This window comes from Cannabis sativa, chromosome 4 (assembly GCF_029168945.1).
Source record: "Cannabis sativa cultivar Pink pepper isolate KNU-18-1 chromosome 4, ASM2916894v1, whole genome shotgun sequence".
Lineage (NCBI taxonomy): Eukaryota > Viridiplantae > Streptophyta > Magnoliopsida > Rosales > Cannabaceae > Cannabis > Cannabis sativa.
Window position 1 is genome coordinate 20589557 of NC_083604.1, and position 27180 is coordinate 20616736.

Sequence of the window (27180 nt, forward strand, 5' to 3'; positions counted from 1 at the left end):
TCTAAGATCCTGGTAAAATAAATTCCAACAATTGGAGCTTAGAATTATAGGTCCATGGTCCGCGATTACCACCTTGAAACTCTGTCAATGGTGGGGATAAAGAGTTGCATAAAGATGTTCGAAAAAATCTATTTTGAATTGACAAAATAGTAATTATTTATCTTTTAATAAATATATAATTTTTCAAATTAATTAAATAGGAAAAGACAAAAATTGTTAAGATAAAATTTATCGAGACAAGATTTGTCAAGAAAAAGTTGTCAGGATAAAAGACACAAACCTTGTCCTAAATAGACATGGTAGGCGCCTATAACATTGTCATATCCCTATGGAGTTTGTCTGTTGAGCTAATTAATTATTTAATTAATTCATTTAGGTAGATATCTAATTTTAAAGTCGTTATAGATATTTTAAGGTTGTTGAGACATTCTCTCTGAGAGATTCCCTCATAAATATCAGTATCCGAATTCGATTATAGATATTTATTTATTTAAACAATTAAATAATAATTTAATTATAAGGGATTTAATTACTATAAATAAGAGCCTAATTTGAAAAATCAAAACACTCTTTTCTGAACTATAATTTTTGAAATTATAGAGAGAAAAAGGAAATTGAGTTTTCTCTCAATTGTTCTTGCTCATGTGTTGAAAACTCAACAAGAACAAAGTTATACACTTTGTCCTAATAGCCCTTACTATTCCTTGTGTGTGGTGGATCGATTTGGAAGACACTAGTGTGAGTCCAACTTGTAATTTCCTCATCAACTGAATTGAAGGATACAACTTATGAGAAATTTCGAGGATACCCTGATAGACTTCAAGAGGTATATTCTAAACTTGTAATTTATTATATTGATTTAATGTACACACATTTGGAGATCCATTGGGATATGATACAGTGATAATCAGATAATACAAAACTCTTCAACTGCGTACCTGATTTAGTACCATAAAATCAACAGTATGTTGATGTGGATGCCACATCACGTTGATAGTTGTCAAAACCGTGTTCTCTTTTGTGATAATAAAAACACATTAATGCTTGATTTTCAATCACTATCTTTACATTATGAGAAGATATGTCCTCAAACAAGATCTTGTGAATTAAGTCTTGTTATCACAGCAACAGGTAATGAGTATGACCATGAGCTGGATGTCTGGATTTGCGAACTACTTCTCTGAACACTTGGTCTTCCGAATACACGCTATGCTGGAGAGTTATCTCGCCTAGATGGGTCATCTATCCAGCATCCAAAAGACATGAATTTGTTAATAGACCTAGTAAATTATCCTGATTGGGTTTGTTGTTGGGCTTGAAGTAACTGAGTTGTACTACTTTTAGAATTGCACGTGTCCCTATTCGGAAATACAGATAAGAGAGAGAGAGAGAGAGAGAGAGAGAGAGAGAGAGAGAGAGAGAGAGAGAGAGAGAGGAAAGAAGAAAAAAGAAAAAAAAAATTTTGTTATTGTTTATTTTAAATTTTATTTTATTTTTAAATAAATTGTGTCATGTGTAAACTACGTGGACAAACCCTATGTATATGTGGACAATCCAACATATATTAACCGTCAAAAATAGATGGAAAAAACTAAATGTTAACACAATACAAGTTTGAGTATTTTGCCATTAAAATTTTGATTTTAGAATTAATTGCTAGCAAAGTAAAAGTATAAGATTATATGGCAATTTTTTTTTATTATTCTTAATAATGTGATAAAAAAAGGGAGAGGAGAAAAAGTAGTGTGTACTAAGAGAAGCAGTAAAATGGTTTTAAAAAGAGTGATATTAATTTGAGGAGCGGGAGAGGGAAGGGTAAAGTTGTACATAAGTGCAAAAATATTTAGATGTATTATTGCATTAACTTATTATGTTGTTTATGTCCAAAATCCCTTAAGCTTGGCTCCATCCACCACCATTTCTCTTCTTTCCACCCTAAAAATAAAAAAAAGCCTCACACAGACACTCACAAAACTAACGAGAGACAAGGAAAGGAGACCCCTCATACTCATACATATTCATCTATATATATAAACTAATATATCTATATATATCTGTATTATTTACATACACAACAATATATAAATTCAGCAGACCCCACTCACCAGGTTTGGCTTCATCTATTTTTTTATATATATATTTTTTTTAATTTCATATTGTGATGGACCCTATGTTTTGATCCTCTTTACAACCCATAATCACTTTCTAAATTCAAAAATATTTAGTGGAGGAGTCTTCAGATCTTGATTCTGTATGTGCATTGGGAGATAAACTTGTTTTTCCTTTTCGGTGTTCGTCGAATCCTCTTACTTTCGGAAACCCTCGAATGAAATTGGGGTTAAGATTGAGGTTGTTATTTATTTATTAATTTGGGATATGGGTATTGAAATTTGGGTTTTGATGCTGGATCCATTTTGGGAATATTCTAGTTTTGGTCTTTGAGCTAGGCCGGCTGCCCTTTTTGTTGGATTTTCCGTTTTTACAACTTAGGTCTAAGTTTTGAGGACTTTATTTTGTGTGTGTACATATGCATATTTTGTTTTTCTAATTCCATTTTCTGCTTACTCTGGTTGATTAGGAAATGTCTACGAAATGAAACTATATTTGGGTTTCTGAATCTCGAGTGTTGTTTCATCTTTCTTTCCATTGCTCAGGACGGTAGAAGACAAAATGTTGCTGCTGGGTGTAGCATAGTACGAGGTAAGTTTACGCAATAAATTCAATGATTTTTTCAATTTAATGTTTATTCTTGGGGCATTTTGTATACGTAGAGAATGGAGCATTGAATGTCAGTTATTTCTTTTTTTTCTTTCTAATTTATTATTATTATTTATAGGATGAGATTTTGTTGGTGGCTCTCTCAGGTTGGCGGGGTGCTTCTCTTTTGAGTGCCTGCAGTTTTGGTGGTAAACAATGAGTGACACGAATTCCTTCGATTTGATTCTTGACTTCCTGCGGCGAAATCGGTTCACCAGAGCTGAGGCAGCTTTACGGAGTGAGCTTGGTAGTCGCCCTGATTTGAATGGTTTTCTTCAGAAACTTGCACTTGAAGACAAGGATTCTGGCAACTCTTTGGATGGAGAGAATGGGGACAAACCGGTTGCTGAAAATCAAACGTCTTCTCGGAATTCCAGTGACATTTCAAAGGAACTCATAGTAAAAGAGATTCAGTGTGGAACTGGTAGAAATGGGTCTGAAAGCAAATGGAAGACTGCTTCTTCTTCTACTGGGGAGCGGAATAAGGCAAATGAAACTACTGGAACTAGCGACAAGGGCTTTACTTTTTATAAAGGTCCGGAGGACACTGTGCTAGATTTGTATTCATGGAAGTATAGTTCTAGCAATGGTACTGCAAATCCATATGGCGCTGGTGAGGATTCTGCTGTTAATGCAAAAGGCATTGCGAAATCTGGAGAAGATGTCAGTTTTCACAGTGAAAAGAAAACTTCTTGGGTGGGAAGTACCAGTAAAGTTGTTGAGGAACCTAAGTACAACAGAACCAGTGTGAGTGAACCCAAGGAACTTGATCAGCAACATAAGGTTGCCGGTGCATACTCTAAGGAAAATATTACTGATAGTCTACGGTCAAGGGGCGAGGAAGCTGCAAATTCATCATCTGACGTGTGGAAAGATTGTTCTGTTAAAACTGTTTTTCCATTCTCTAAGGGTGATTTTTCAACTGGTAATGATAGCGGTTCTGGCTCTGATAAGAAAGAAGGAAAGAGAAAAGCAGAAGTAACTGACGTTAGGGTGGCAATAAAGGAGCAGGTGGATGAGGTGGGGAGGGCTTTATACTTGGGAAAGTCGCAAGGAAGTTCTGAGCACAATGTCATGAGCAGCTTAGTTTTTCCTGAGAATCATAAAGAAGATTTTCCAAGGTTGCCGCCTGTCAAACTTAAGTCAGACTCAGAAGATAAGTTATTGAGTGTTAATTGGGAGGAAAAATATGATAGAGATGGACCTAGTACAAATCTCAGCAGTGCTGAGAACGCTTTGCTTATAGGATCATATCTAGATGTACCTGTCGGGCAGGAAATTAGCTCTGCAGGTTAGTTCTACCTTGAACTGGATATTGCATCTTCCTCCTTTTTTCCTTTGATTTTGAAATTTCTGTAGTTGTTTGACAATTCGTTGTAATGCTTTCTCTTCTTGAATTGTACATTTTTAGGCATTTATTTTACTTCTTATTTCTATGTATGCAAACCTATCTTTGTGGCTTAGTGGAAGCATTTCTGTACTAGGATTTCCTTGAAAAGTATTTTGATAATTGAGTGAAACATGTTATCTTTTGTTTATTTGCTATTTTTCATATTAGTTCTATAAACATTATATTAGAGTCAAGTACCGATCTGATACTTTCCAATATTTTGAAATAAAAAGGCCATACTTTCCCTGATTTTTTTTATTCCAGTTATTACAATGTACTTTTTGAATATTTAAATTCCTTTTGCCATATGAGTCACTGATATGAACTTGGAGCCTGGCTGTGAATTGTTATAATCAAGTTTGGTCTCCAATTACTTACACTACTTGTACTGTTTTTTTTTTCAATTTTATTTTTATTTTATATACATAACTGTTCTGATTGTCTGATGTGGTTACACAAGTTAGGGCCTGATATTCTTATTTGAAAATCACTCACACAACCATTTAAATCTTTCTTTTGATGTACTTGTTGCTACTTTATACTGGACGTGTTGTAGCCCTCCATCCGCTCATAATGTATTAAAATGTACAGGTTTTATAGATGCTATTTTTGTGTATAATTAATACATACAGAAGGTCATACAGAATTGGTATTGAAATAGATTCTGATACTTGTAATTTGTGGACCAACTTATCCTATCACAAACTTATTTTCAAGTGATCAGGGTTTATGATGCTATATTTATGCATAATCTCTATATATGTATATGAAGCTGATATTTTTGGATTATCATGATGCCAAGGATTAAGCTGATACTTTTTAATATTGGACTAGGTGGGAGGAGGACCGCTGGAAGCAGTTGGCTGTCAGTAAGTCAGGGGATTGCAGAAGATGCTTCTGATCTGGTTTCTGGTTTTGCTACTATTGGTGATGGTTTAAGTGGTTCTGACTATCCAAATGAGTACTGGGACTCTGATGAATATGATGACGATGATGATGTGGGATACATGAGACAACCTATTGAGGATGAAGCCTGGTTTTTGGCTCATGAAATTGACTACCCAAGTGACAATGAAAAAGGAACTGGGCATGCAAGTGTCCCAGATCCTCAAGAAAGGGGTCCAACAAAAGATGAGGATGATGATCAATCTTTTGCCGAGGAGGATTCTTACTTTTCTGGTGAGCAGTACTTTCAAGCAAAAAATGTTGAACCAGCTACTGCTTCAGACGATCCTATAGGATTATCGGTGACAGAACTATATGGGAGGAATGATGATAACGATTTGATAGCTCAATATGACGGGCAGCTGATGGATGAAGAAGAACTGAATTTGATGCGTGCCGAACCTGTCTGGCAGGGTTTTGTGACTCAGACAAATGAGCTGGTCATGTTGGGGGATGGGAAGGTTATTAATGAAAGTGGAAGGCAACGGCTGGATGATGTTTGCATGGAAGAGGACCAGCATGGTTCTGTTAGATCAATTGGTGTGGGAATTAACAGTGATGCTGCAGATATTGGTAGTGAAGTTAGGGAAAGTTTGGTTGGAGGTAGTAGCGAAGGGGATCTAGAATACTTCCAAGATCATGATGTTGGATTTGGTGGATCAAGAAAGCATCATCATGATTCTAACATGAAGCACGTAAAAGAAAAAAAGAAAATTAGTAAACAAGAGTCAAAAAAATATATAGTTGGGAATAGTAAGGAAAAGCCTATGGAGATGAAAAGTCTTACAGACGGGGGATTCTCATTTCCTCCACCATCAAGAGATGAGCAATTAATGCCGACAAGTTCTAGTAAATCTCTGTGGTCAAACAATTGTAATGCTGCTGCTGGTGATGACAACGATGAATGCCTGAATGAGCTAATGAGGTCCGATGAAATGCTCTCGTCATGGAAACGGAAAAGCACTGATTCTTCACCTGCCAAGAGTTCTCGGGATGACAATAATGCTACTGCTGTTAGGTCCACTAATTCATCTCCCTCAACACTCTCAAATTATGCTTATGCTGAAAGAGAGCATGCTGAGGAAGAAGATGATGAAAAAGCTGGCATCTCAAGGGAGGAAGATGCAGCAACATCACTTGAGGATGAAGAGGCAGCTGCTGTCCAAGAGCAAGTACGGCAAATTAAGGCTCAGGAGGAGGAATTCGAGACCTTCAACCTTAAGATTGTCCACAGGAAAAATAGGTATGTCTCCAACTGCTATGCATTGGAAATATAATTTGATGAAGTTTTGTTCTTTACAAGGGCCGATTATTTCCTTTGGGTACCACTGCTTTTGTTTACTTGAAAGTTTCTGGTTTTTCTCTATGCTTTTATATCTGTTTGTGCCTCTCTTTATGCAAATGTGAACAAAGTCATGTTTTCCTTCAAATCAACACTCCAAAATTTCCTTGATAGTAAATTTGCAAGCAATGTGCACACTTGGTCATTCGATGAAAAATATTTCTGCTTTATCATTATGACTGGAAAAAATTTATATCCAAATAGAAATCCATCAAACCGCTTGTTGATGTCAACAAAACTAAGATCTCACGGTTTCTTTTTAAGCTAATATGGTGAAATCACATGATAGGTGTTTATTGAAGGTTATCATTGAAAGCCATAAAACCGCTTGTTAATGTCAACAAAACTAAGATCTCATGGTTTCCTTTCAAGCTGATTTCAATGCATTGTTTATTATTAAAAAAGGCCATTCTAATCTGTTGGGAATTGAGTAAGAAATACTTGTCTAGCATTGTTTGTGGTGTTTTCTATAATCATATAGAACCCGAGATAGATTTGCTAGAGTTTTTCACCTGTCAAATGTAGGGTTTGGAAAGGACAAGTATGAAAATATTTATTTATATAATTCTATATATATTAAGATATAAAAAGTATATAATTTATTATTTATATAGAAAGCTTGAGGTTGTAATTGCTGAGGTTTTGCTGTGTAAGTTTTATTTTATTGCTCTTAGTTTGTTGAGACAGTAAGAACTAGCTTTCTTGCACTTCTGTTATTTTTTTTCTAAATTATTGGCTCCTATGTGGCTTGTAATTTTTCTGAATTGGTGGTCCTAAGTAACTCATTGCAGGATATGTTATTCTTGAAAGTATCCTCTTCTGTTTCTGTGTTTTTAGTAGTTCATTAGACTTGTGATTCCAAGAATCTCGTTTAGTACTATTATCAATATTAGATAAATATATAAGATGAAAAGAAAAGGAAAAAGTATGTAGTTTGATGTTGCTACTTAAAAAACTGATTTTTTGCCAAGTTCTCAGAGCTGTAGTCTGAAAGAGTATTTAAAGGACGAAAATTCTATGATAATAATCTGTTCTCGAAGACAAAATAAATATAAAAAATTAGAGATTTCGTCCAAATTGTAAATTAAACTCCATAGTATAAGGAACCCACGAGGAGAGCTTGAATCCAATTCTATCAGAGTATGTCTTCATCTGAATCTATTGTAAAAATTTCTCTTTTCTCTAATCTATTTATAATTCATAGTCGTGCTGTTAAAGAAAACTGCTTCGTTCCTGTAACTTATTTTTTTATGGTCATTTGCTATGACTAATGGACTATACGTTTTGTTAATCAGAACTGGATTTGAGGAGGATAAAAACTTTCACGTGGTGTTAAATTCAGTGATAGCTGGTCGCTATCATGTTACTGAGTATTTGGGATCAGCCGCTTTCAGTAAAGCTATACAAGCACATGATTTGCATACAGGCATGGACGTTTGTGTGAAGATTATAAAGAACAACAAGGACTTCTTTGATCAAAGCCTTGATGAGATAAAGCTACTTAAGTATGTCAACAAACACGATCCTGCAGATAAATACCACCTCCTCCGATTGTATGACTACTTTTATTACCGAGTAAGTAAATGTTTCTACTTTATTTTTGTGGTGTCACATGAAAGAAAAGTAGTTCCATATATGGATATAAATGGTTATTACTTCTCTTGATTCGAACATTGCACATCAGTTTTATTTTGGACTTGCTCCCCATCACATTTGCTTCTAAGAATGACTAAACTTTTTCTCCCCTTCAGAGGAGAACATAAGTGGGAGTGGTACCTACGTATTAATAAAAGTGACCGTTTTCTCTGACAAAATCTTCTAAAATAGTTAAAATCTCACCCTTCCACATAATACCAGATTTAACTAAATCTTTTGTCTACTGGCCATTTATGCTATACATAATTTTAGACCCTGAAGCCCTATTATTCTTGTAGGACTGTAGCTCATATATTGTCTCCAAAGCTATGTTATCACCTTCCAACTTGTTTATATTTCAAACTATGTTGTCGACATTTCCAATTTGATGATATTATATTATCAGTTTAGCATTGGTTTTCTGTTTATTTATGTTGCTTTTATTACCACCTCCTCCGATTGTATGACTACTTTTATTACCGAGTAAGTAAATGTTTCTACTTTATTTTTGTGGTGTCACATGAAAGAAAAGTAGTTCCATATATGGATATAAATGGTTATTACTTCTCTTGATTCGAACATTGCACATCAGTTTTATTTTGGACTTGCTCCCCATCACATTTTGCTTCTAAGAATGACTAAACTTTTTCTCCCCTTCAGAGGAGAACATAAGTGGGAGTGGTACCTACGTATTAATAAAAGTGACCGTTTTCTCTGACAAAATCTTCTAAAATAGTTAAAATCTCACCCTTCCACATAATACCAGATTTAACTAAATCTTTTGTCTACTGGCCATTTATGCTATACATAATTTTAGACCCTGAAGCCCTATTATTCTTGTAGGACTGTAGCTCATATATTGTCTCCAAAGCTATGTTATCACCTTCCAACTTGTTTATATTTCAAACTATGTTGTCGACATTTCCAATTTGATGATATTATATTATCAGTTTAGCATTGGTTTTCTGTTTATTTATGTTGCTTTTGTTTTGCAGTACATAATTTGTTCTAAATATTTTTTGGTAGCTTAAACAACTTGTTACCCTGTTTTTAACTACTACTTGAGTGGTATTCTTCTATTTAGGGCTGCACTCTTATGAAGATGAAACCTGGTTGATTTCCTTTTTTGAAATAGAAACTAAACTTTGATTATTTATGATGAAAAATACAAAGGGAACCTTGCTGTAACACAGGCCAAAAACCCAAACTAAAAACAGCAGTAGCACAAATTTAGGCGGACAACTAGAATAGTTTATTATTATTACGAATATGATTATAATTTTCAACTATTACAATTTGTGTTTTGTGATATCCTCCTATGACCTTTAACTCTCGTTGACTTGCATTTTCAATAATTTTCATTATATGCTGATTTTATAGTTCCGAAGTTTTTCTTTTTTGTATACAGTATTTATGATTTAAGTTCAATTAATGTTGTGAAGACACTTTCCAATCATATTTGTTAGAGTAACGAACTAACATTCATTCACTCTACATTTTTGCTGCAAGTTCTACAAAATTTATAATTTTCATAACAGAAATTGTTTAATCGATTTGTTATTGTTCAGCCTTTCAAAAGTTTAAATTAAGAATTTCCATGTTTTGTGTACTCATTTTATGTACTTCTACCTACCTCTAGGGATTTTTTTTATATAATTGTAATTTAACAAGCTCGCTTGTCTTCTTATTTTTTCTCATCTCCTTTTACATTCATATGGTTTTATTGTGTTTCCTTTCAGAAGAAAAAACACATGAAATCTGTATGGACCGTGATATGAATCTTTTTTGCTTGATGAAGCACTCAGTTGTGTGCAAACTTGTGTTTCTTTGCAGGAACATTTGCTAATAGTATGTGAACTTCTGAAGGCAAATTTGTATGAGTTTCATAAGTTTAATAGAGAATCAGGAGGGGAAGTTTACTTTACAATGCCAAGATTGCAGGTGTGTCAAAGGCCCTGCTTTTCTTGATGTTAGCTTTTAACTTTTGGCTTTGCTGGTTACTAACCTTGCAAACACTGTCTCTGCAGTCAATTACTATACAGTGTTTAGAGGCTCTTCAATTTTTGCATGGTCTTGGCCTAATACATTGTGACTTAAAACCTGAGAATATATTGGTGAAAAGCTACAGTAGATGTGAGGTAAAGGTCATTGATCTTGGGAGTAGTTGTTTCGAGACGGATCATCTCTGCTCATATGTTCAATCTAGGTCCTATCGGGCTCCGGAGGTTATATTGGGTCTTTCATATGATAAGAAGATTGATATCTGGTCACTTGGCTGCATCTTGGCAGAACTTTGTACTGGCAATGTAGGTGTTTTCTTCCTCATCATACTATTATTATAACTATAAAGCTTTTATCATGCATGTGTATTCTATCTGTGTTCAGCATATGAAAATAGGGCTATAATAGCAATTATTTGGATAGGAAGGAAACTAAAATGTTATCGATATAGCATTTTTGGATTACTGGTGCTTATTTTTTTTTTTAAAAAAAAAAAACATTTTTTTTTTATTGGGAGGTGAATTTCCAGTTGACAGAACAAACTTGCATCCTAACCTCAAATTAATCTAAATCAATTCCTTGGCTATTTATTTCCTTCAATTACCTAAATTTTATGCTGTATGGGTTGTTGGACTTGTATTAATCCTTACGAGAACTAATCACCTTGTCTTATGCAACAACATACTTGGGTTCTTTATGTAATTTGTGCATGTTCATGATGGTTTTGTGCGATTATATGGTTAAGATGCATATTTCTTTTGTCGCTGGAGCTTGTGATGATAAAGTTGCTTTTTCTATAGGTGTTATTCCAAAATGATTCACCTGCTACGTTACTGGCACGGGTGATGGGAATCATAGGCCCCATTGAACAAGGCATGTTAGTGAAAGGTCGAGACACATACAAATATTTTACCAAAAATCACATGCTTTATGAACGGAATCAGGTAATATCATTATCATATTCATACTCTTTAATTTCCTTTTTCTTTCATTAAGACATTTAGTATTCCAGCTTTATTTCTATTGTATTAGTATGAAATATAAAACTTTCAACTGTTTCATTATATTGATATTGGTGAGAAGCAACAATTTGGAGTCTCCAAATTGTAGCAAATACATGGGGCGTAGATTGGCATGCATTATCTTTAAATAACTATTTTGTCAGGTTTAGCAGTCAAAGTACTAGGTCAAAATGAAGCCAGGAAGTGGAGCATAGATACATGGCATTTTTATTTTTAGTTTTATCTTGTATATTCTTTGAGAAATGATGAAAAGTGATGTATCCATGTATATTATTCAGGAAACGAGTAGGCTGGAATACTTGATACCAAAAAAGACATCCTTGAGGCATCGACTTCCGATGGGGGATCAAGGCTTCATTGAATTTGTTGCTCATCTGCTTGAGGTAAATCCGAAGAAGCGTCCATCTGCATTGGAGGCTTTGAAACATCCATGGTTATCTTATCCTTATGAACCCATATCAGCATAGCATGAAAGGAGGAGATTATTTATTTATTGTGATTAGATGCAACATCAGATTTCCTGGGGTTTCGGTTTGGGTTTCTTACCAAGAAAAGGAAAGGGCCATAAACATTTGATTGCTTGCTTGCCTGCCGTAACTCACTATCATCTAGGTGAGTTTAAAAGAGATTTGCCCCTTCACGTTGAAAGGTGTGTTTAGCTTTGTGGTGATGTACCCTTTTTCCCCCCTTCCTGTCACAAAGTTGTACTCCCATTTTAACCATAATTAATCAGAAAATGTAATCTTGCACGTGCTGTATTACTTACTAGGTTCTTCACTTTGTTTTGGGTCTTCTAGCCTTAGTGGAGACAGGGGAAATCTTAAAATATCCTGTTGTACATGGTTGTGATAATTCTTTTAGGTAATTTAGTTATATTAATTTTGTGAAATATCTGCCTAATTCAAGTTTTGGCTGGGCTCCTGATAATGCCCTTTTGCATTATTTTATTGCATCAGACTAATGTGCCATTTTATGCTTGTGCTATTTATAGCTTTTCATGTAATTTTATCTTTTCTATTTGATTTCGTTAAAGCAAAGTCCTAGAAATAGGGGCTTTGATGTAGTTGAGACAATTGGAATTTAAAAGCTTTTGGTCTCTATCTTCGTTAAACACTTTTTTTCCCGCTTATTCGTCCACAAAATTTGTAGTATTCCTAATGTTTTTACACTTATTTTTTTTAGTTTCTCTAGCTATATAATTCGTTCGGTAGGAATATTACTTGTTCAACTATTAATGGACGAGTTTTTGTTTACCTAATGTTTGTAAAATTGTATTTTTTTGTTTAATTTTGTCAGTACAGACTCTGTCATTGTCTTAAACAGGACACATAGAAATATGTAATATCAGTTACTTCCAAATGTGCTTTTAATAAATTCAAAACAGAGTGTATTGACGAAACTGGAAGAAAATTATAGTTTTACAAACATTAAGTACTTATGTTGCTAAAAATAAGAGATTATTTCACAAAAACATAAAAATAATAAAAAAAATTACAAAAATAAAGTTTCACAGAATTTTAAATATTTTTACGATTTTTTTATTTTATTTTTTGTTGTTATTTTGATGTTATTTTCATGTTACTTTTATGTAATTTTCTTGTTGATTTTATGTTGTTTTCGTGTTATTTTTTGGAAAATCGTAAAAATGTAAAAAAAATATTCTTTGAACGTAAAAATGTAATATATATGTAATTACACTTACTATGGATTTTAAAAGTTCTTATGATAAATATGGCACATTTAAGTTTGACCAATTTATATGGTATTTTTTTGTTTTTATGTTTTTTTATAGTATTTGATATGCCATATATATGTAATTAGGTTTTCAAATCCCATATTTAATGTTTTTATTAGTTTAGGAAGTTTTATTTGTAATTTATGTAGAAAAAGTCATCAGAGTTTGCTGTCGGTGCCGGAAAAGTCGCCGGAGTAGCGGTCGGTGCCTGAAAAGTCGTCGGAGTTGCTGTCGGCGCTAGAAATTTGTCGAAATTGGCATTGTTGCCGGAAAAATTACTGAAAAAATCACCAAGAAACCGGTTTCTTAGAACCGGTTTCTTGGTGATTTTTCCGTTGATAATGCTAATTCTGATGACTTCTCTGACGCTAGCAGCTACTCTGGCGACTTTTCTGGCATCGACAGCAAACTTCAGAAAAGTCATCAAAATTGGCATAGTCGCCGAAAAAATTACCGAGAAACTGGTTTTCTGGTTTCTTGATGAAGAAACTAGTTTTTTGGTGATTTTTCCAGTGATTTCTCTGACGACAATGACAATTTTGACGACTTTTCTAGCGTTGGTAGCAACTTTGACGACTAATACACCGACAACTACGCCGGTGACTTTTTCAGTACCAACAATAAACTCTGGGAAATTCGTCGGAATTGGCATTGTCGCCGGAAAAATTACTGAAAAAATCACCAAGAAACTAGTTTTTTTTCTTCATCAAGAAACAAATTTTTTGATGAAGAAATCAGTTTCTTGGTAATTTTTTTTGTATTTTTTTTTCTCTATTTGGTTGATTGATGAAACTAGTTTCAATTATTTTCAGTGTATATCATTTTTATTTTGTTTTCATAATCTTTATTATTGTTGTGTAACAAAATTAGTTCCTTGATGAAGAAACCACTTTTTTAGTGAAGAAACCGGTTTCTTGATGAAAAAACGACTTTCTTGGTGATTTTTCTAATAATTTTACTGGCGATAATACTAATTCTGATGACTTTTTCAACGCTGGCAATAACTCCGGCAATTTTTCCGACACCGACAACTACTTTGGCGACTTTTCCGGCACCGACATCAAACTCCAGAATAGTCGTCGGACTTGGCATTGTCACCGGAAAAATCACCAAGAAACCGGTTTCTTCATCCAGAAACCAGTTTCTTGGTGATTTTTCCCGGGACATTGCTAATTTTGACGACTTTTTCGGCGCCGGCAGCAATTCCGGTGACTTTTCCGGCACCGACGGCTACTCCGACGACTTTTCCGGTGCCGACAGTAATCTCCAGTGACTTTTCCGGCACGAGTGACAACTTCGGCGATCACTATAGTTTTATTTGTTTTATTTTCTTAAAAAAAAATAAATATGAAGGGAATTTTAATATTTTTTATGGTAGTTTAATTAAGTTTTTATTTTTTTATGAATTTTAAATTCAATTTTTTTTTAATGTTTTATATGGTTTTTTTTCTCCATATTTTTAGTTTGATTGGTTAGGTAATGCCATATTTAGTGGCATTTACTTTTTATGCCATATTTATCATAACCTTAATAATTTTTCTCATATTTTTGAAAATAGCCCTACTTTTATGTAGTTTTCTTTTTGATTTTATGTTGTTTTCGTGTTATTTTTTGAAAAACCGTAAAAATGTAAAAGGAAATATATTCTTTGAACGTAAAAATGTAAATATTTTACAAAAAATGGTGCCTTATGTGATTATTCCTAAAAATAAACATTGAGTTTATGCTGCTTACAAACATAAAATTTTGGGTACTTACGCCGCTATTTACCTTTATATATATAAAATAAATTATTATTTTTTATTTAATCATAATTAAATAAAAATTGTATTAAATTTTAACGTATTAATTTTTTATATAATTTTTTTTGAATAATATAAGAAGTAATTAGGTATACAAATAGGTCAACCCAATTTATAATTACAAAATAATCAACTAAAAATATTAATTAAATAGTAAAATTGTATTAAATTTTAACTTATTAATTTTTCACATAATTTCTTTTAATAATATGAGAAGTAATTAGGTATACAAACGGGTCAACGCGACTTATATTTACAAAATAATAAACTAAAAAAATTAATTAATATGTTAAATTAATAAGTGGAGTCAAAATACACATCACTAAAAAAGGTTAAATAGTCTCTCTTATTCATTTAGACATTACTTTTATCTTGTTGTGATTCTTCTCTCGTCGATGAAATGAGTCCTCCTTTGTAATGTGTTATATCTCTATATCTAGAATCGATGTTGTCACTCCACCTCACTTGATGTAATAATAATAATAAACCATTTAACAAAATTATTTAAAATTGACCATTATGTGAAAAAAAAAGCACTATGTAGAAAATTTATATGTATAAATAAAAACAACTAAGTCAACATTGACATTGACCATTATAGTTTATCTTGTTCTCATTGTAATAGGTCTGTCAATACCATTGCTCACTTTCTTGCAAAGAGAGCTAGTTTTATATGAGTCTCGGGTCGGGTAGCCGGGGCTCCTTTTGGATTTAGTTGTTTAATCTTTTGAGCTCCTCATTGTATCTTGAGACTTTTTAGGCTTAATGGAATATATCGATTTTTTTTAAAAAAATAGATCAAACCAAAAATACTAAATTAGACAAAAACTAATCAAATTAAATTCAAATAATCAAAAACATACAAATCAAGATTTAGAAATAGTTGACATATTTTTATTTTTTTAATTATAAAACTTAAATACATGAGAAACAGTACTCTTTTTTTTTTTTGAGAAAATACTTGTCATTATAAATTAAACTGGTAAGTCATTTACAACAATATAGTATAAAGAAGGAGCAAAAGATTCCATCCAATAGCTAGCTTCATCCAACCCTAAAGTATATCTAGCCAAACTGTGAGCGGGCATGTTAGCCGAACGTTTGACATGTGAGATTGATACACCAGGGAAAAAGGAGAGAAGACAAGAAATATTTATAATTGGATCATTAAAAGCAGCAATACAATTAGATCGGCCATATAAAGCATTTGTGACCATTAAAGCATCTATCTCAACATGACCAATTTGGAGTTCCCATTGTGAAGCCCAGACCAAACTGTGGAAAAGAGCCTTTGCCTCCATTTCATGAGAGGCAAAATTACCTACCAGAGGCATGGAGAGGGCAGCAAGCACCTGGCCTGTACTGTTGCGTACAACAGCACCTACGCCGATTCGATTGGAAGTTTGATCCAGGGCGATCCACATTCATCTTTAATGAACCAACAATTGGTGGCTGCCAAGGCACATGAGCAGGAGGTGTTATTATGGGCAGATTAGGGGCAGGTTGTTGTTTGGCTCGATACTTTAATTGTGCAGATCTGTAGTTGGACATGTAGTTGTTAGCATAAGAAGCTAATTGTACATCAGGTTTGGCTTTTTGCCCATGAATCACACGGTTTCTCTCAGACCAAATACACCATAAAGTGCAAATAATTGATTCCATTTCAGCGACTGAATGAAGTGTTGAAAGGTGAATTAGATAATCACCCTTTTGCATTAAAGCATATGTGTTCCAGTTAAAATGGTAGTTCAGAGAACGCCAAACAGCTCTGGCATACTTACAGCCAAGGAGAGCATGACCGATTGACTCCCAGGCTTGACGACAGAGAGAGCATGTGGAGTCCGTCATAATGTTTCTTCGCACCAGTGATGTAGCAACAGGAATAGCATCATGAAGAACTCTCCAAGCAAAATTTTTTATTTTTTGGGGCAGCAGTAATTTCCAAAAAAAACTTCCACCAGGCCGTGGATGAAGAAGAAGTGGAGGAGAGATCCGTTTCTTCGATAGCAGCTGCAAAATGATATCCTTAGTGCACGTTATATATACCTGAAGTGTGAGGATGCCAAATGAGCTTGTCATTAGTTGAGAAGAAACTTAGCGGTATCGTCAGGATTCGGTCAACATCAACATTAGAGAAATACTGCTGTAGCTTATTGGTGTCCCATTGTCGATCATCAGTGATCAGATTAGCAACAACAATTTGTGCCAGCCCTTTGTAATGTGTTGGAAAAAAATTTCGATGGCCAGGAATCCATGGATCATTCGCACAACTGATGTTTCTGCCCTCGCCAATTTTCCATATCAGCCCAGAATTCAAAATTCTCTTCCATGGAGTATGCCTTGCCAAGTAAGGGAAGGTGAGTGACCGTGGGGAGCCTCTAGAAAACTGTTGTTAGGAAAATATCGACTTTTCAGTAACCGACCCAAAAGTGAGTTAGGATTATCAAGAAGCCGCCATGATTTCTTGGCTAGAAGCGCCTGATTGTAATGTACAAAAGATTGAAAGCCCATACTCCCTTCAAACTTATTCTTGCATAAGAGTTTCCAACTATGCCAATGGATTTTAGTGCCATTCTCGTTAGATCCCCACCAAAAGTTTGACATCATGGATTCAATTTGATTGCAAATGGTGATTGGGAGCTTGAAACAACTCATAAGATAAGTAGGGATGGATTGAACCACAGCTTTGAGGAGAATCTCCTTTCCTCCAACCGAGAAAAGCTTGTCATTCAAAGTTCTCATTAGTCTCCAGATCTTTTCTTTGACATCACTAAACAGTTGTTGTTTGTCTTTGTCAGTATAAGCAGGTAGACCCAGGTATTTCTCATGGAAATCTCGGATGGGCATGGACAATACTCTATGGAAAAGTATCTAGGCTGCCAAAGTTGTATTTGGTGAGAATGAGAGGACCGATTTATCTGGGTTCAAAACTTGGCCCGAAGCTCTGTGATATGTGTTAAGAGATCTCTTAATAGCAAGGCAAGAGCTTTCAGTAGCATTACAAAAGAGTAAGCTATCATCGGCAAATAACAGATGAGAAATGTGTGGAGCTCTTCTAGTGAGTGAGTATCTATGTAACCGACCCAACCGTTCCTCGTTTTACAGCAAACAAGATAGCCCTTCAGAACATATTAAGAATAAAGAAGGAGACAACAGGCAGCCTTGTCGAAGTCCTCTAGATGGGGTAACAGAACCAGTAAGCTCACCATTTAAGAGGAAAGTGAAGTGGTTCTTTGTCAAACAATTCATTATAAGTGATATCCAACCGTCTGCGAAACCCATTTGTACCATGACTGCCTTGATAAAAATCCATTCAACCCGATCGAAATTACTCATGTCTAACTTCATAGCTGCAATCCCTTTACGACCAGTAGTTTTGAGCTTAATACCATGGATGATCTCAAAAGCTACTAAGATATTGTCTGTTATAAGCCTATTGGGAAGAAAAGCACTATGCGTTTCAGAAATCACATGAGGAAGGACAAACTTGAAACAAGCAACAAGGACTTTGGTAATCAATTTTGAGATGACATTGCAGAGACTGATTGGCCTGAAGTCCTTCATATGTTGAGCTTTCTTTACCTTTGGTAGTAGAGTAATGATAGTAGAGTTAAGGGGAGTAGGATCTGCACCATCATTAAGAACACTCAAAATAGCCTTGGTAACCATGTTTCCCACGATATCCCAATTATTTTGATAGAACATTGCTGACATACCATCAATTCCAAGACTTTTGTCTGAATCCATTAACTAAAGAGCCAATTCGACATCGGTTGGAGTAAAAGGTTTGAGGAGAATCTCATTCATTTCCAAAGTGACCGAGGTAGGTATAGGAGCCAGTGTTTCAGCAAGAGCATCATGATCAGTAGAAGTGGCTTTAAACAAATCAGAGAAATTCAATTACCATGCTCATGTCTGATTTGGAAGTGACTTTTGTTCCATGGTCAGTAATGAGTGAAGCAATTTTGTTGTTGGACTTCCTTGCCGATGCTTTAGAGTGAAAATATTTTGTATTTTTGTCTCCCAATTGCATCCAATCAAGGCGAGAGCGTTGTTGCCAATAGATATCCTCTTGTTCAAGCAAGTCATCAAGAATTGTTTCATTATGTTTAAGGGCAACTGCTGTCTCAGTAGTCAGGGGATTAGAATTGTTTAAAGTGTCGACCTTCTTTTGAGCTGCTGCAACGTTATGCTTCAAACGACCATATTTTTTAATATGCCAAGACTGTAAGGATTGAGCACATGAATCTAGGTTGTTGAGTACACTCTGAACAGGGTCGATAGAGTTGTCAGACTGCCAACAATTTGATATTATCGTTTTACTGTCTGGATCAGATAACCACAACTTTTCGAAACGAAATCGGTTGTGTCTTTTATGTTGCTGGGAGGCCGAATCATTGGACAAATCAACAGATATAGCCTGATGATCAGAATGAAAATATTCCAGGTGACACACTTTAGGTTGGCTATAATACGAAGTCCATGCATCATTGACAAAACACCAATCAAGGCGCTGTTTTAGAGTGTTTACTGCTATTCTACTTTTAGCCCAAGTGTAGAAATCTCCTTGAAAAGGTGGGTCAGTCAGATGACAATGATCAAGAGCACTCCTGAAGGCATTCATTTGAGATTTACTGCATAAAGTACCCCTTGATTTGTTTCGGTTTGACAAAATCTCATTAAAGTAACCAATTATCAACCAAGGCTGTAAAGGAGCTACATCTGCAAGTCTACGGAGTAATGTCCATGAGTCCGATCTGTTTTGTACCACAGGTGAGCCATAAAAGGTTGTGAAGTGAAAGTGTTGTCCAATTAAAGTAGTCATGAAGCAGTCAAAAAAATAAGAGCCAAAGGTATTAAGATTCACATCAATTTCATCTTTCCATAAGAGCATGAGTCCACCACTTAAGCCTATTCGAGGAGCTTCCGAACCGTGACTGAAATTCAAAGATTGACGAATGCGAAGTAAAGAGTTGTTGTTAAGTCTAGTCTCTATAAGAAAGAGAACATGGGGAGATTGCTGAGAGACAAGCAATCTGAAATGTCTTAACGCTCTCGGGTTCCCCAATCCCCGCGCGTTCCAGCTTAAGATTTTCATAATCCTTTTCGGGATTGCAAAGCAATCTCTACTGAGTCATCAGAGTCACCATCAGAATCCTTGGAGGCCGAGGAAACGTTTTGGTAGGAGCAGTCACCTTTTGACGAAGAAGGGAAAGCAATAGCAGTAGGATTTTGGTTGCGGCATCTTTTAAGCATTTGTCTCATGGATGGAGCATCTGTATGTCTCTTGAAAATTTGATTTGGGTGGAGGTTTTCGTTGCTGGTTTCTGGTTTGTAGCAGGTTGTGGCAGTGAGTAATGGTGGAGTGGTGTAAAGTGAAGGAGTAAAGGGTGTAGATACATGTAAGTTGTTGGTGGTAGTGTTAATGGACATGGAGTTTGGTGGATATGTGGCAATGGGGACATGGGAGTGGGTAGCAGAACCTATGTCAGGGGTGTAAATGCGAGTAAGGTTTGTTGTTTGTGAAGGGTTAGTGGGAAGTGTATTGGTACTGCTTGAGAGAGTTGGTATAGTTGGTGTAACATTTTCTGAGACCACCATGTTAGATGTCGCATTGGTAATGGAGGATAAAAGATTGATGGTAGAAGTTGGGGTTTGTGATAATGATATACTGTGAAGTGTTGGGGGGTTCTGTTGTAAAGGGAAAGAACCGAGAGTGGTGTTCAAAGGCCTGGTTTGAATAGCAGAAGAAGATTCTCCTTGGAAAAGGCTTTTCGGTTGAGGTTGTGATTTGAAACTCAAGTTTGGAATTGTAGAAACCAGAGATTTACGAGCCAATCGAGTCAAAAGAGGCCAAGCATTACCCTTGGAAAAATCATTTCGGTACTTATCATAGCCATTAGTTGGTAGTTTTGCTCCCTTCATCCAAGGACCATACTCAAAGTCATCATCATTACCATTATCCATTCTCTCCATGAAAGCCACACATTTCTCAAAATGGGTGTCCAATCCGTCCACACTCAAAACAGAATTCTAGAAATCGCTCATACCTGAAATCGATCCAAAAGTTGTCTTTGATCCTTGGCAAACTAATCATACGGCCTCTAAGGAGCGGTTTGTCTATAGGGAGTCTTACTCTAACTCTTAAGAAAGGTCCCCATCCCTCATCAAGGGATTCCTCATGGACATCAATGAATTCACTAATGATGTTCCCCAAAGCAGTGGCAAGAGTTTTGGACTTGCTAAGAAACGGTAGACGATAAATTTGAACCCAAAAAGGAGTACTTGACAGATTGTTCACTGTGACATTTTGCTGAATAGTTGGAGAGCAAAAGACCACTAGATGATTTTGAAAGTGCCATGGCTCTTTGTTTAAAACCCGAAGTTTATCACCTACATATCCGAAAGTAACTTTGAACAAGCCATCTCCATAATCAGATATGATAGAAGGATATCTACCCTTCCAATGGCCTCCCATTTGATCAAAAAAAGTAGGCTGATGAACATAATTTTCAGTGAGAACCCGTGCAATGAGGATGTGGCTAGAAGTGTTTGACGAGGTAGGAACAACATCGGCTGGCAGAATTGCAACTGAACTCTCCTCTTCAGTAAGAGATAAAGTGGAATCAAGAGATTGCAGTAACGAATCCATCTCAACACAGGAAGAAAATGCAAAAAAAACCAGCACAAAACACATCAGTTATAGAAAAAACGCAGAAAAGGAAAAGATAAAACTGAAGGCAGACAAAGAGGGAAAGCAAGATATTTGAAAAAACAGTTAAAATCCAATATAGGTAGTTAAAAAACTTCAACTCCAGCAGACCCAAAATAGGGCACGAGTATGAGAAACAGTACTTAAAAATAAAAACTAACCAATATTTTAGATATTGAAAATAATAAAATAATTGAAAGTATAAATTATTTAAACAAAAAACAATTTTGTTTTGGAAAAAAAAATCTTAAAAGCTAAGCTTAAAAAAAAAATTTGATATATAACTAATTGAAAAAAAAAAAAAAAATCTGCATATACCTTAAATAATTTATATCTTACTTTGAATTGTACACATCTAAGTGTAGCATTTTTTTTCTTCTAAAAAAACTATATACACAGTCTATCTTTATGTATAAAAAATTGAATGGTTTTTTTTTTTTTTGAGTTATACGAAGATTGAGATTGATAATTCTAACTATTTTTTAATAGATTAATTAAAATTTAAATATAAATTTATGTTACATAAATATTAGTAAAATAATATACTAAATTTATATTAATATTCTACCAGCGAGAGGGTAGCATAAAATACATATAAAAAATCAATGAAATCACTAAAAATAAAATATTCGATATACTAAGCTGTCGTTTGGTAACACTTTTTTAATCAGTTTTCTATTTTTAAAATTGAAAAAGTGAAAATATTTTTCAAAAACATGTTCTATAAAACTATTTTTACTTTTCAATTTTTTAATTGAGAATCAAAATTTTAAAAATAAAAAAAAAATCACTTTTAATATTTTTCTAAACAATTTTTTTTTTTCTTAATCAATATCTTGGACTTCGATCATGACACGGACTCGAATCCCCCCACGACCCTGGCGCTGAACCCGGCCTCTGACTTGAACCCAAATCCGACCCCGGACCTAGACCCGACGTAGATTAAATCAAAAAATGAAAAATGAAAATGAACTTTACAGAACACACTTTTGTTTTCTGTTTTTAAAATTGAAAAACAAAAGTGGTTACAGAATGCATTTTTATTTTTCAAAAGCAAAATTTTTAAAAGCAAAAATTTTACTTTTATTTTGTGATTAAAAAAATTAGAAAACAAAAGTGTTACCAAACGACACCTAAATTTATATTAATATTCTACCAGCGAGAGGCTTTTTTTTTTTTTTTTGACTAAGCCTCCTTTTATTTAATTCTGTATTTAACTGCTCTTTTTTCAAGAAAGAAACTGTCTTTCCTTTTAATACTTCCTTTTTTTTATTTATTTTTATTTTTTATTTACTTATTAATTACACCTGTAATTTTTTTTTTTAAAAAATAAGATTATGATATAGTGACACGCCAAGTGTGTCGGGACACATTTACTCAGTCACACCTGGGGCGTCACTAAAACTCCAAATTGTAGTAGTGATATGTATTATTTATACTAAATGTGAAATTTAATATTTTTATAATTTTTGCTCGGTAACGATAAAAAATGCGACGAATGACCGATAAAGTCACATGGGTTACTCTAGAACTTTTGTTTTAGCAGAGTATTCATATATTGATATTTGGAATATCTAGGTTAGGCGAGGTTATGATTTTGGACCATTTTATCCTAGACCTATTGGTTGCTTAAGTGTGAAGTAAGGGGTAAAATTAGAATTTTGCCATTTATTGATATTTTGTATTTAGTGGGGATTTGTAGATTAATTACACTTAATCTGATTTTTGTGTGAACAAAACAAATAAGGATTAGATAATCCTTTTATTAGACTTATCCAAAAATTAAGAGAAAACTAACTTTGTCTCTTTTTCTCTCTCTATTCGAACCCTAAGAATAACTAGTAGAAACCAAGTGTTACTTTGTTAATTCTCTGGGGTTTTCAACAAGATTTCAAGAAGTGTGAACCCAAAGGCCTCCATTCAGCGCATAATTTTTTATTAAGGTTGACCAACATACTTGAATTTGGAAATGAGGTAAAATCAGTATAAAATATATATATGTATATGTGTACGTGTATTATACATGTTGTTTATGTGATTCATATGCTACTAATACTAGCATGATAGCAGTGCTGGGTATAATGGTACAATATATGATATTTAAATGGGTATGATCCAGTGTGTTAGTGTTATTATTTTGTGACAGTGTTTGTTCTGTTCAATGTCTAGTCGTATCTGGATTTTTAGTCTTTTATATCTGCACTAACGTTTGTTTACGAGAGTCTCATTTAAGTGTTAGTTAGTGCCAGCTGGACTTATTTTGTGGATATATATAGTCAGTTTCTGTTAGTAAAGTGGTTATCCATTAAATCGTTCAGACAGTTATTTCGGTTGTTTCTGTAGAGATAGTCGTATCTTGTTTCTTGTTGTTGTGATTACAGGTTAGATCTTGGAGCTTGAGAGTGTTCATCAATGGCGGAATGATCTGAATCTGGAATTGTTGAGTTCAAACTGAAGGGATTTCAGTGTCATCTTCATCATCAGATCTAAAGGGATTTCAGATTGAAGACATGTTGAAGAGGAGCTCAGTTGCTGCACAAGGGATTGTGCATTAACAATCAGTGTTCTTGATTGTCGTTGGTAATTCATTACTAATTGCTGTAAAGGTTGTATTTGATTCCTTTAGAGAGAATTGGAAATTGTAATATGAACCTTTGATAATTAGTGGATGAATTTACCCTGGTTCGGGGAACCCAAGCACTAGTCGGCTGAGATGTGTTCTCAGTGCAGATGAAGCTTGTAAATTGATGTGTGATTTACAGCTTGAAGTTTAATTCATGTTCATAACTCATATCTTGAAATCAATCAATCTAAAGATGTACAACTTGGTAACTTGAATCATTAAAATCTACTAGTTGCACTTTCAATTGGTATCAGAGCTTGAAATTTTATATAAATTTGTGTTAGATCCTACTACTGTATGATTCTTGATCGTTGATTCTTGAATCAACCTTAACGATCGATACTGTCGCAACTAACCTCCTCTGAGTTCTCTCTCAAAGAACTATAGAACATTTGTGTGTCTGTTTACCACTTCTGTGTGCAGGATGGAAATGTTTAGAGAAGGAGGCTCCACCTCGAGACCTCCTATGCTGGAAGGAGCCAATTATCCATACTGGAAAACAAAGATGCGTGCTTTCTTGAGAGCTGTAGATGAAAGAGTTTGGATGTCCATAGAAGAAGGGTGGTGGAAACCAACGATGATGGAGAATGAAATCGTCATACCCAAACCCATGAGTCAATGGACCACTGTTGAAATGGAAAGAGAGAATTTCAACTCAAAGGCTCTTCATGCCTTGTTTAATGCTGTCTCCACTAACCAGTTGAAGGTTATAGCTAATTGTGAAATTGCTAAGGAAGCATGGGAGAAGCTAAAGATTAAGAACGAGGGAACTGATGCTGTCAAGAAATCAAGGCTGCGTGCCTTGGCAAAGGCTTTCGAAAATCTTACCATGGAGGAGGATGAGTCTGTGGCTGAATTCCATGCAAAACTTTGTGACATCTCTAATGAATCATATGCTCTGGGGAAAACTTACTCTAACTCGAAACTGGTTCGAAAGGTGCTTGGTGTCCTCCCCAGAAGATTCATGTCCAAAGTTACCTCTATCGAAGAAATGAGAAACATTGAGGAACTCGATCTTGACGAACTCATCGGGTCATTACAAAACTATGAGCTATCACTGTCTAGGTGGAAGAAAACCAAGAAACAAAAGGAGGTGGTGAAAGAAAAGTCAAATGTTGGCATTGCACTTATTCACCAAGAAAAAAAGAAACCTGTTCTGGAAGACTTGAATGGCATTACAGATGAAACAGTTGCCCTGTTAACAAGAAACTATGCAAAGTTCTTGAAAAAGAACTACAGGAAAAATTCACCAGCTGACAAAGAAAATCTTCTCAAGAGAAACAAAGGAGTAAATTTCAAACCAGGACAAGCCTCAACTGATCAAAAGGGGCGAGGGATTAAGTGCAGAGAATGTGATGGATATGGTCACATTCAGGCTGAGTGTGCCAACACACTAAAAAAGAAAAAGGCCCTTGCAGCAACTTGGAGTGATAGTGATGAGGAAAAGAACTCCACAGCCAGTGAAGGATCAGATGAGCAAAAGCAAATACTAGCATTCATGGCCCAAAGCTGTAATCCAGTGTAATCTGAAGATGATGCAGTCTCCACCTCATCAGAAGCAGATAGCACAGGTCGTCAACATGCTTAAGAAGAAATGTTTGCACAATGGGAGTACATGACTAAACAGATTTGTGCCCTAAAGAACTCCCTAGAGCAAGTGGAGACTGAAAAAGGAAAGTTAGAAGACTCTGTCAAAAATCTCAACCGACTTCTTGATGAAAAGGAGAATGAGATCTACAAACTCACAGCTGATCTAATCTGAACCAAGCAAACTTTACAGTTCATTCCCCTGTGCAACTGCTATCAATCAAACCCTACAGCTTCAGAAGCCCTATGGTGATCGAACTTCATTAGGATATAAGATGCTATATAAGCAAGGGAATGACCTGTCTGTTGAGCATTCCTTACCCTCCAATGTCAATTCATCAAAGAAGGAAGATGGGTCTCCTGACACCTCAATCACCATTAACGAATCTGACTCATATGAGAGGAGACAGGTTCCAACTGGACCCATCAAACTCAAATTCGAAGAAAGGAGGACTGATGCTGACAACCTCCTACAGAATGACAATTTCATTCCTACATGTCATTTCTATAATAGGAGAGGTCACATTCGACCTAAGTGTTACAAATTGCAGAACTACTTGAAAGCCATGATCAATCGACCAAATAGTTTCCCTCCACCAAATAAGTCACATGGACGCAAACCTCGTCGAGAATGGAAAATAAAGTCCAAACCAAATCCTGATGTTGGTTTGGTTGCAAAGCTATCTCTGTCTGCCTTTGTTGAAGGTCAGTGGTACTTCGACAGTGGATGTTCGCGTCACATGACTGGAAATAAGAAATTGCTAGTTAACTTCAAAGATGAAAAAGGTGGATCTGTCACTTTTGGGGATGGTAACAAAGGACAGATTGCTGGGAGAGGTGATGTAAATGTGAATGGAGCAGCTCAACTGACTAATGTCTTATATGTGAGAGGACTCAAAGCAAATCTCATCAGCATCGGTCAATTGTGTGACGACAATCTCTCTGTAAGTTTCACTAAAACTCAATGTTTAGTTTCATCTGATGGGTGTGTTGTCTTAACAGGAAACAGAACTGTAGACCAGTGCTATGCTGTATGCAATACCATAGTGTGCAATAGGACCTTCTTGGACAAACATGACTTATGGCACTACAGGCTGGGACACTTGAACTACAGAGATCTCCAAAGATTGGTGAAGCTTCAAGCTGTAAAGGGAATTCCTGACATGAAAGTTTCCAAGGAGAGAGTATGTGGTCCATGTCAGCTTGGAAAACAGCATAAGGCATCTCATCCCACAATTAATAGACTTCTCACCTCTCGTGTGTTGGAACTAATGCATGTTGACTTAATGGGGCCAATGCAGAATGAAAGTATCAGTGGGAAAAGATATGTGATGGTCTTGGTGGATGACTACTCTCGGTTTACCTGGGTTGAATTTCTTAGAGACAAGTCTGACACATTTGGATCATTCTCTGCCTTGATACTAAGATTGTAAACTGAGAAAGACTCCAAAGTTGGAAAAGTTTTTCGACTGAGAAGTGACCATGGAAAAGAGTTTGAAAATTCCATATTCTCAGAGTTCTGTAATGGCATGGGAATTCACCACGAGTTTTCAGCCCCAAAACTCCTCAGCAGAATGGAGTTGTTGAACGAAAAAACAGAACTCTACAGGAAATGGCTCGGGTCATGAT

The 27180-nt window shown here is 35.2% G+C and overlaps 4 protein-coding genes across 9 annotated transcripts; 2 read left to right on the top strand and 2 right to left on the bottom strand.

Moving 5' to 3' along the window:
* The first annotated feature begins 1807 nt into the window (after window positions 1–1807).
* On the top strand, window positions 1808–11981 carry LOC115714119 (uncharacterized). Of its 6 annotated transcripts, none has more exons than XM_030642663.2 (9): window positions 1808–2108; window positions 2579–2700; window positions 2865–4048; window positions 4982–6335; window positions 7730–8009; window positions 9903–10010; window positions 10097–10375; window positions 10871–11014; window positions 11371–11981. In XM_030642663.2, exons 3-9 carry the CDS (start codon window positions 2914–2916, stop codon window positions 11557–11559), a joined length of 3489 nt encoding a protein of 1162 aa, XP_030498523.1. In that variant the 5' UTR covers window positions 1808–2108; window positions 2579–2700; window positions 2865–2913; the 3' UTR covers window positions 11560–11981. The 6 variants fall into 6 exon arrangements, with proteins under 6 accessions (XP_030498523.1, XP_030498528.1, XP_030498525.1 ...); XM_030642668.2 differs by having other exon boundaries at window positions 1860–2108; window positions 2655–2700; XM_030642665.2 differs by having other exon boundaries at window positions 1885–2108; window positions 2837–4048.
* A 4961-nt stretch (window positions 11982–16942) lies between these two features.
* LOC115713374 (uncharacterized mitochondrial protein AtMg00310-like) lies at window positions 16943–17476 on the bottom strand. Its single transcript, XM_030641856.1, has one exon. It carries the CDS (start codon window positions 17474–17476, stop codon window positions 16943–16945), a length of 534 nt encoding a protein of 177 aa, XP_030497716.1.
* Window positions 17477–18515: 1039 nt separating this feature from the next.
* LOC115713373 (uncharacterized) lies at window positions 18516–19727 on the bottom strand. Its single transcript, XM_030641855.2, has one exon. The coding sequence runs from the start codon at window positions 19725–19727 to the stop codon at window positions 18516–18518; it is 1212 nt and encodes a 403-aa protein (XP_030497715.2).
* Window positions 19728–24388: 4661 nt separating this feature from the next.
* Window positions 24389–25489, top strand: LOC133036853 (uncharacterized). The gene has a single exon (XM_061113614.1). The coding sequence runs from the start codon at window positions 24389–24391 to the stop codon at window positions 25487–25489; it is 1101 nt and encodes a 366-aa protein (XP_060969597.1).
* Window positions 25490–27180: the final 1691 nt, after the last annotated feature.

Coding starts and splice junctions, on each gene's coding strand:
- LOC115713373 (XM_030641855.2), bottom strand. CDS start 19,727: ATGAAAATCTTAAGCTGGAACGCGCGGGGATTGGGGAACCCGAGAGCG.
- LOC115713374 (XM_030641856.1), bottom strand. CDS start 17,476: ATGCCCATCCGAGATTTCCATGAGAAATACCTGGGTCTACCTGCTTAT.
- LOC115714119 (XM_030642663.2), top strand. CDS start 2,914: ATGAGTGACACGAATTCCTTCGATTTGATTCTTGACTTCCTGCGGCGA. Junction 6,336..7,729: donor ATTGTCCACAGGAAAAATAG/GTATGTCTCCAA, acceptor TTTGTTAATCAG/AACTGGATTTGAGGAGGATA. Junction 10,011..10,096: donor TTACAATGCCAAGATTGCAG/GTGTGTCAAAGG, acceptor CTGTCTCTGCAG/TCAATTACTATACAGTGTTT.
- LOC133036853 (XM_061113614.1), top strand. CDS start 24,389: ATGGAAATGTTTAGAGAAGGAGGCTCCACCTCGAGACCTCCTATGCTG.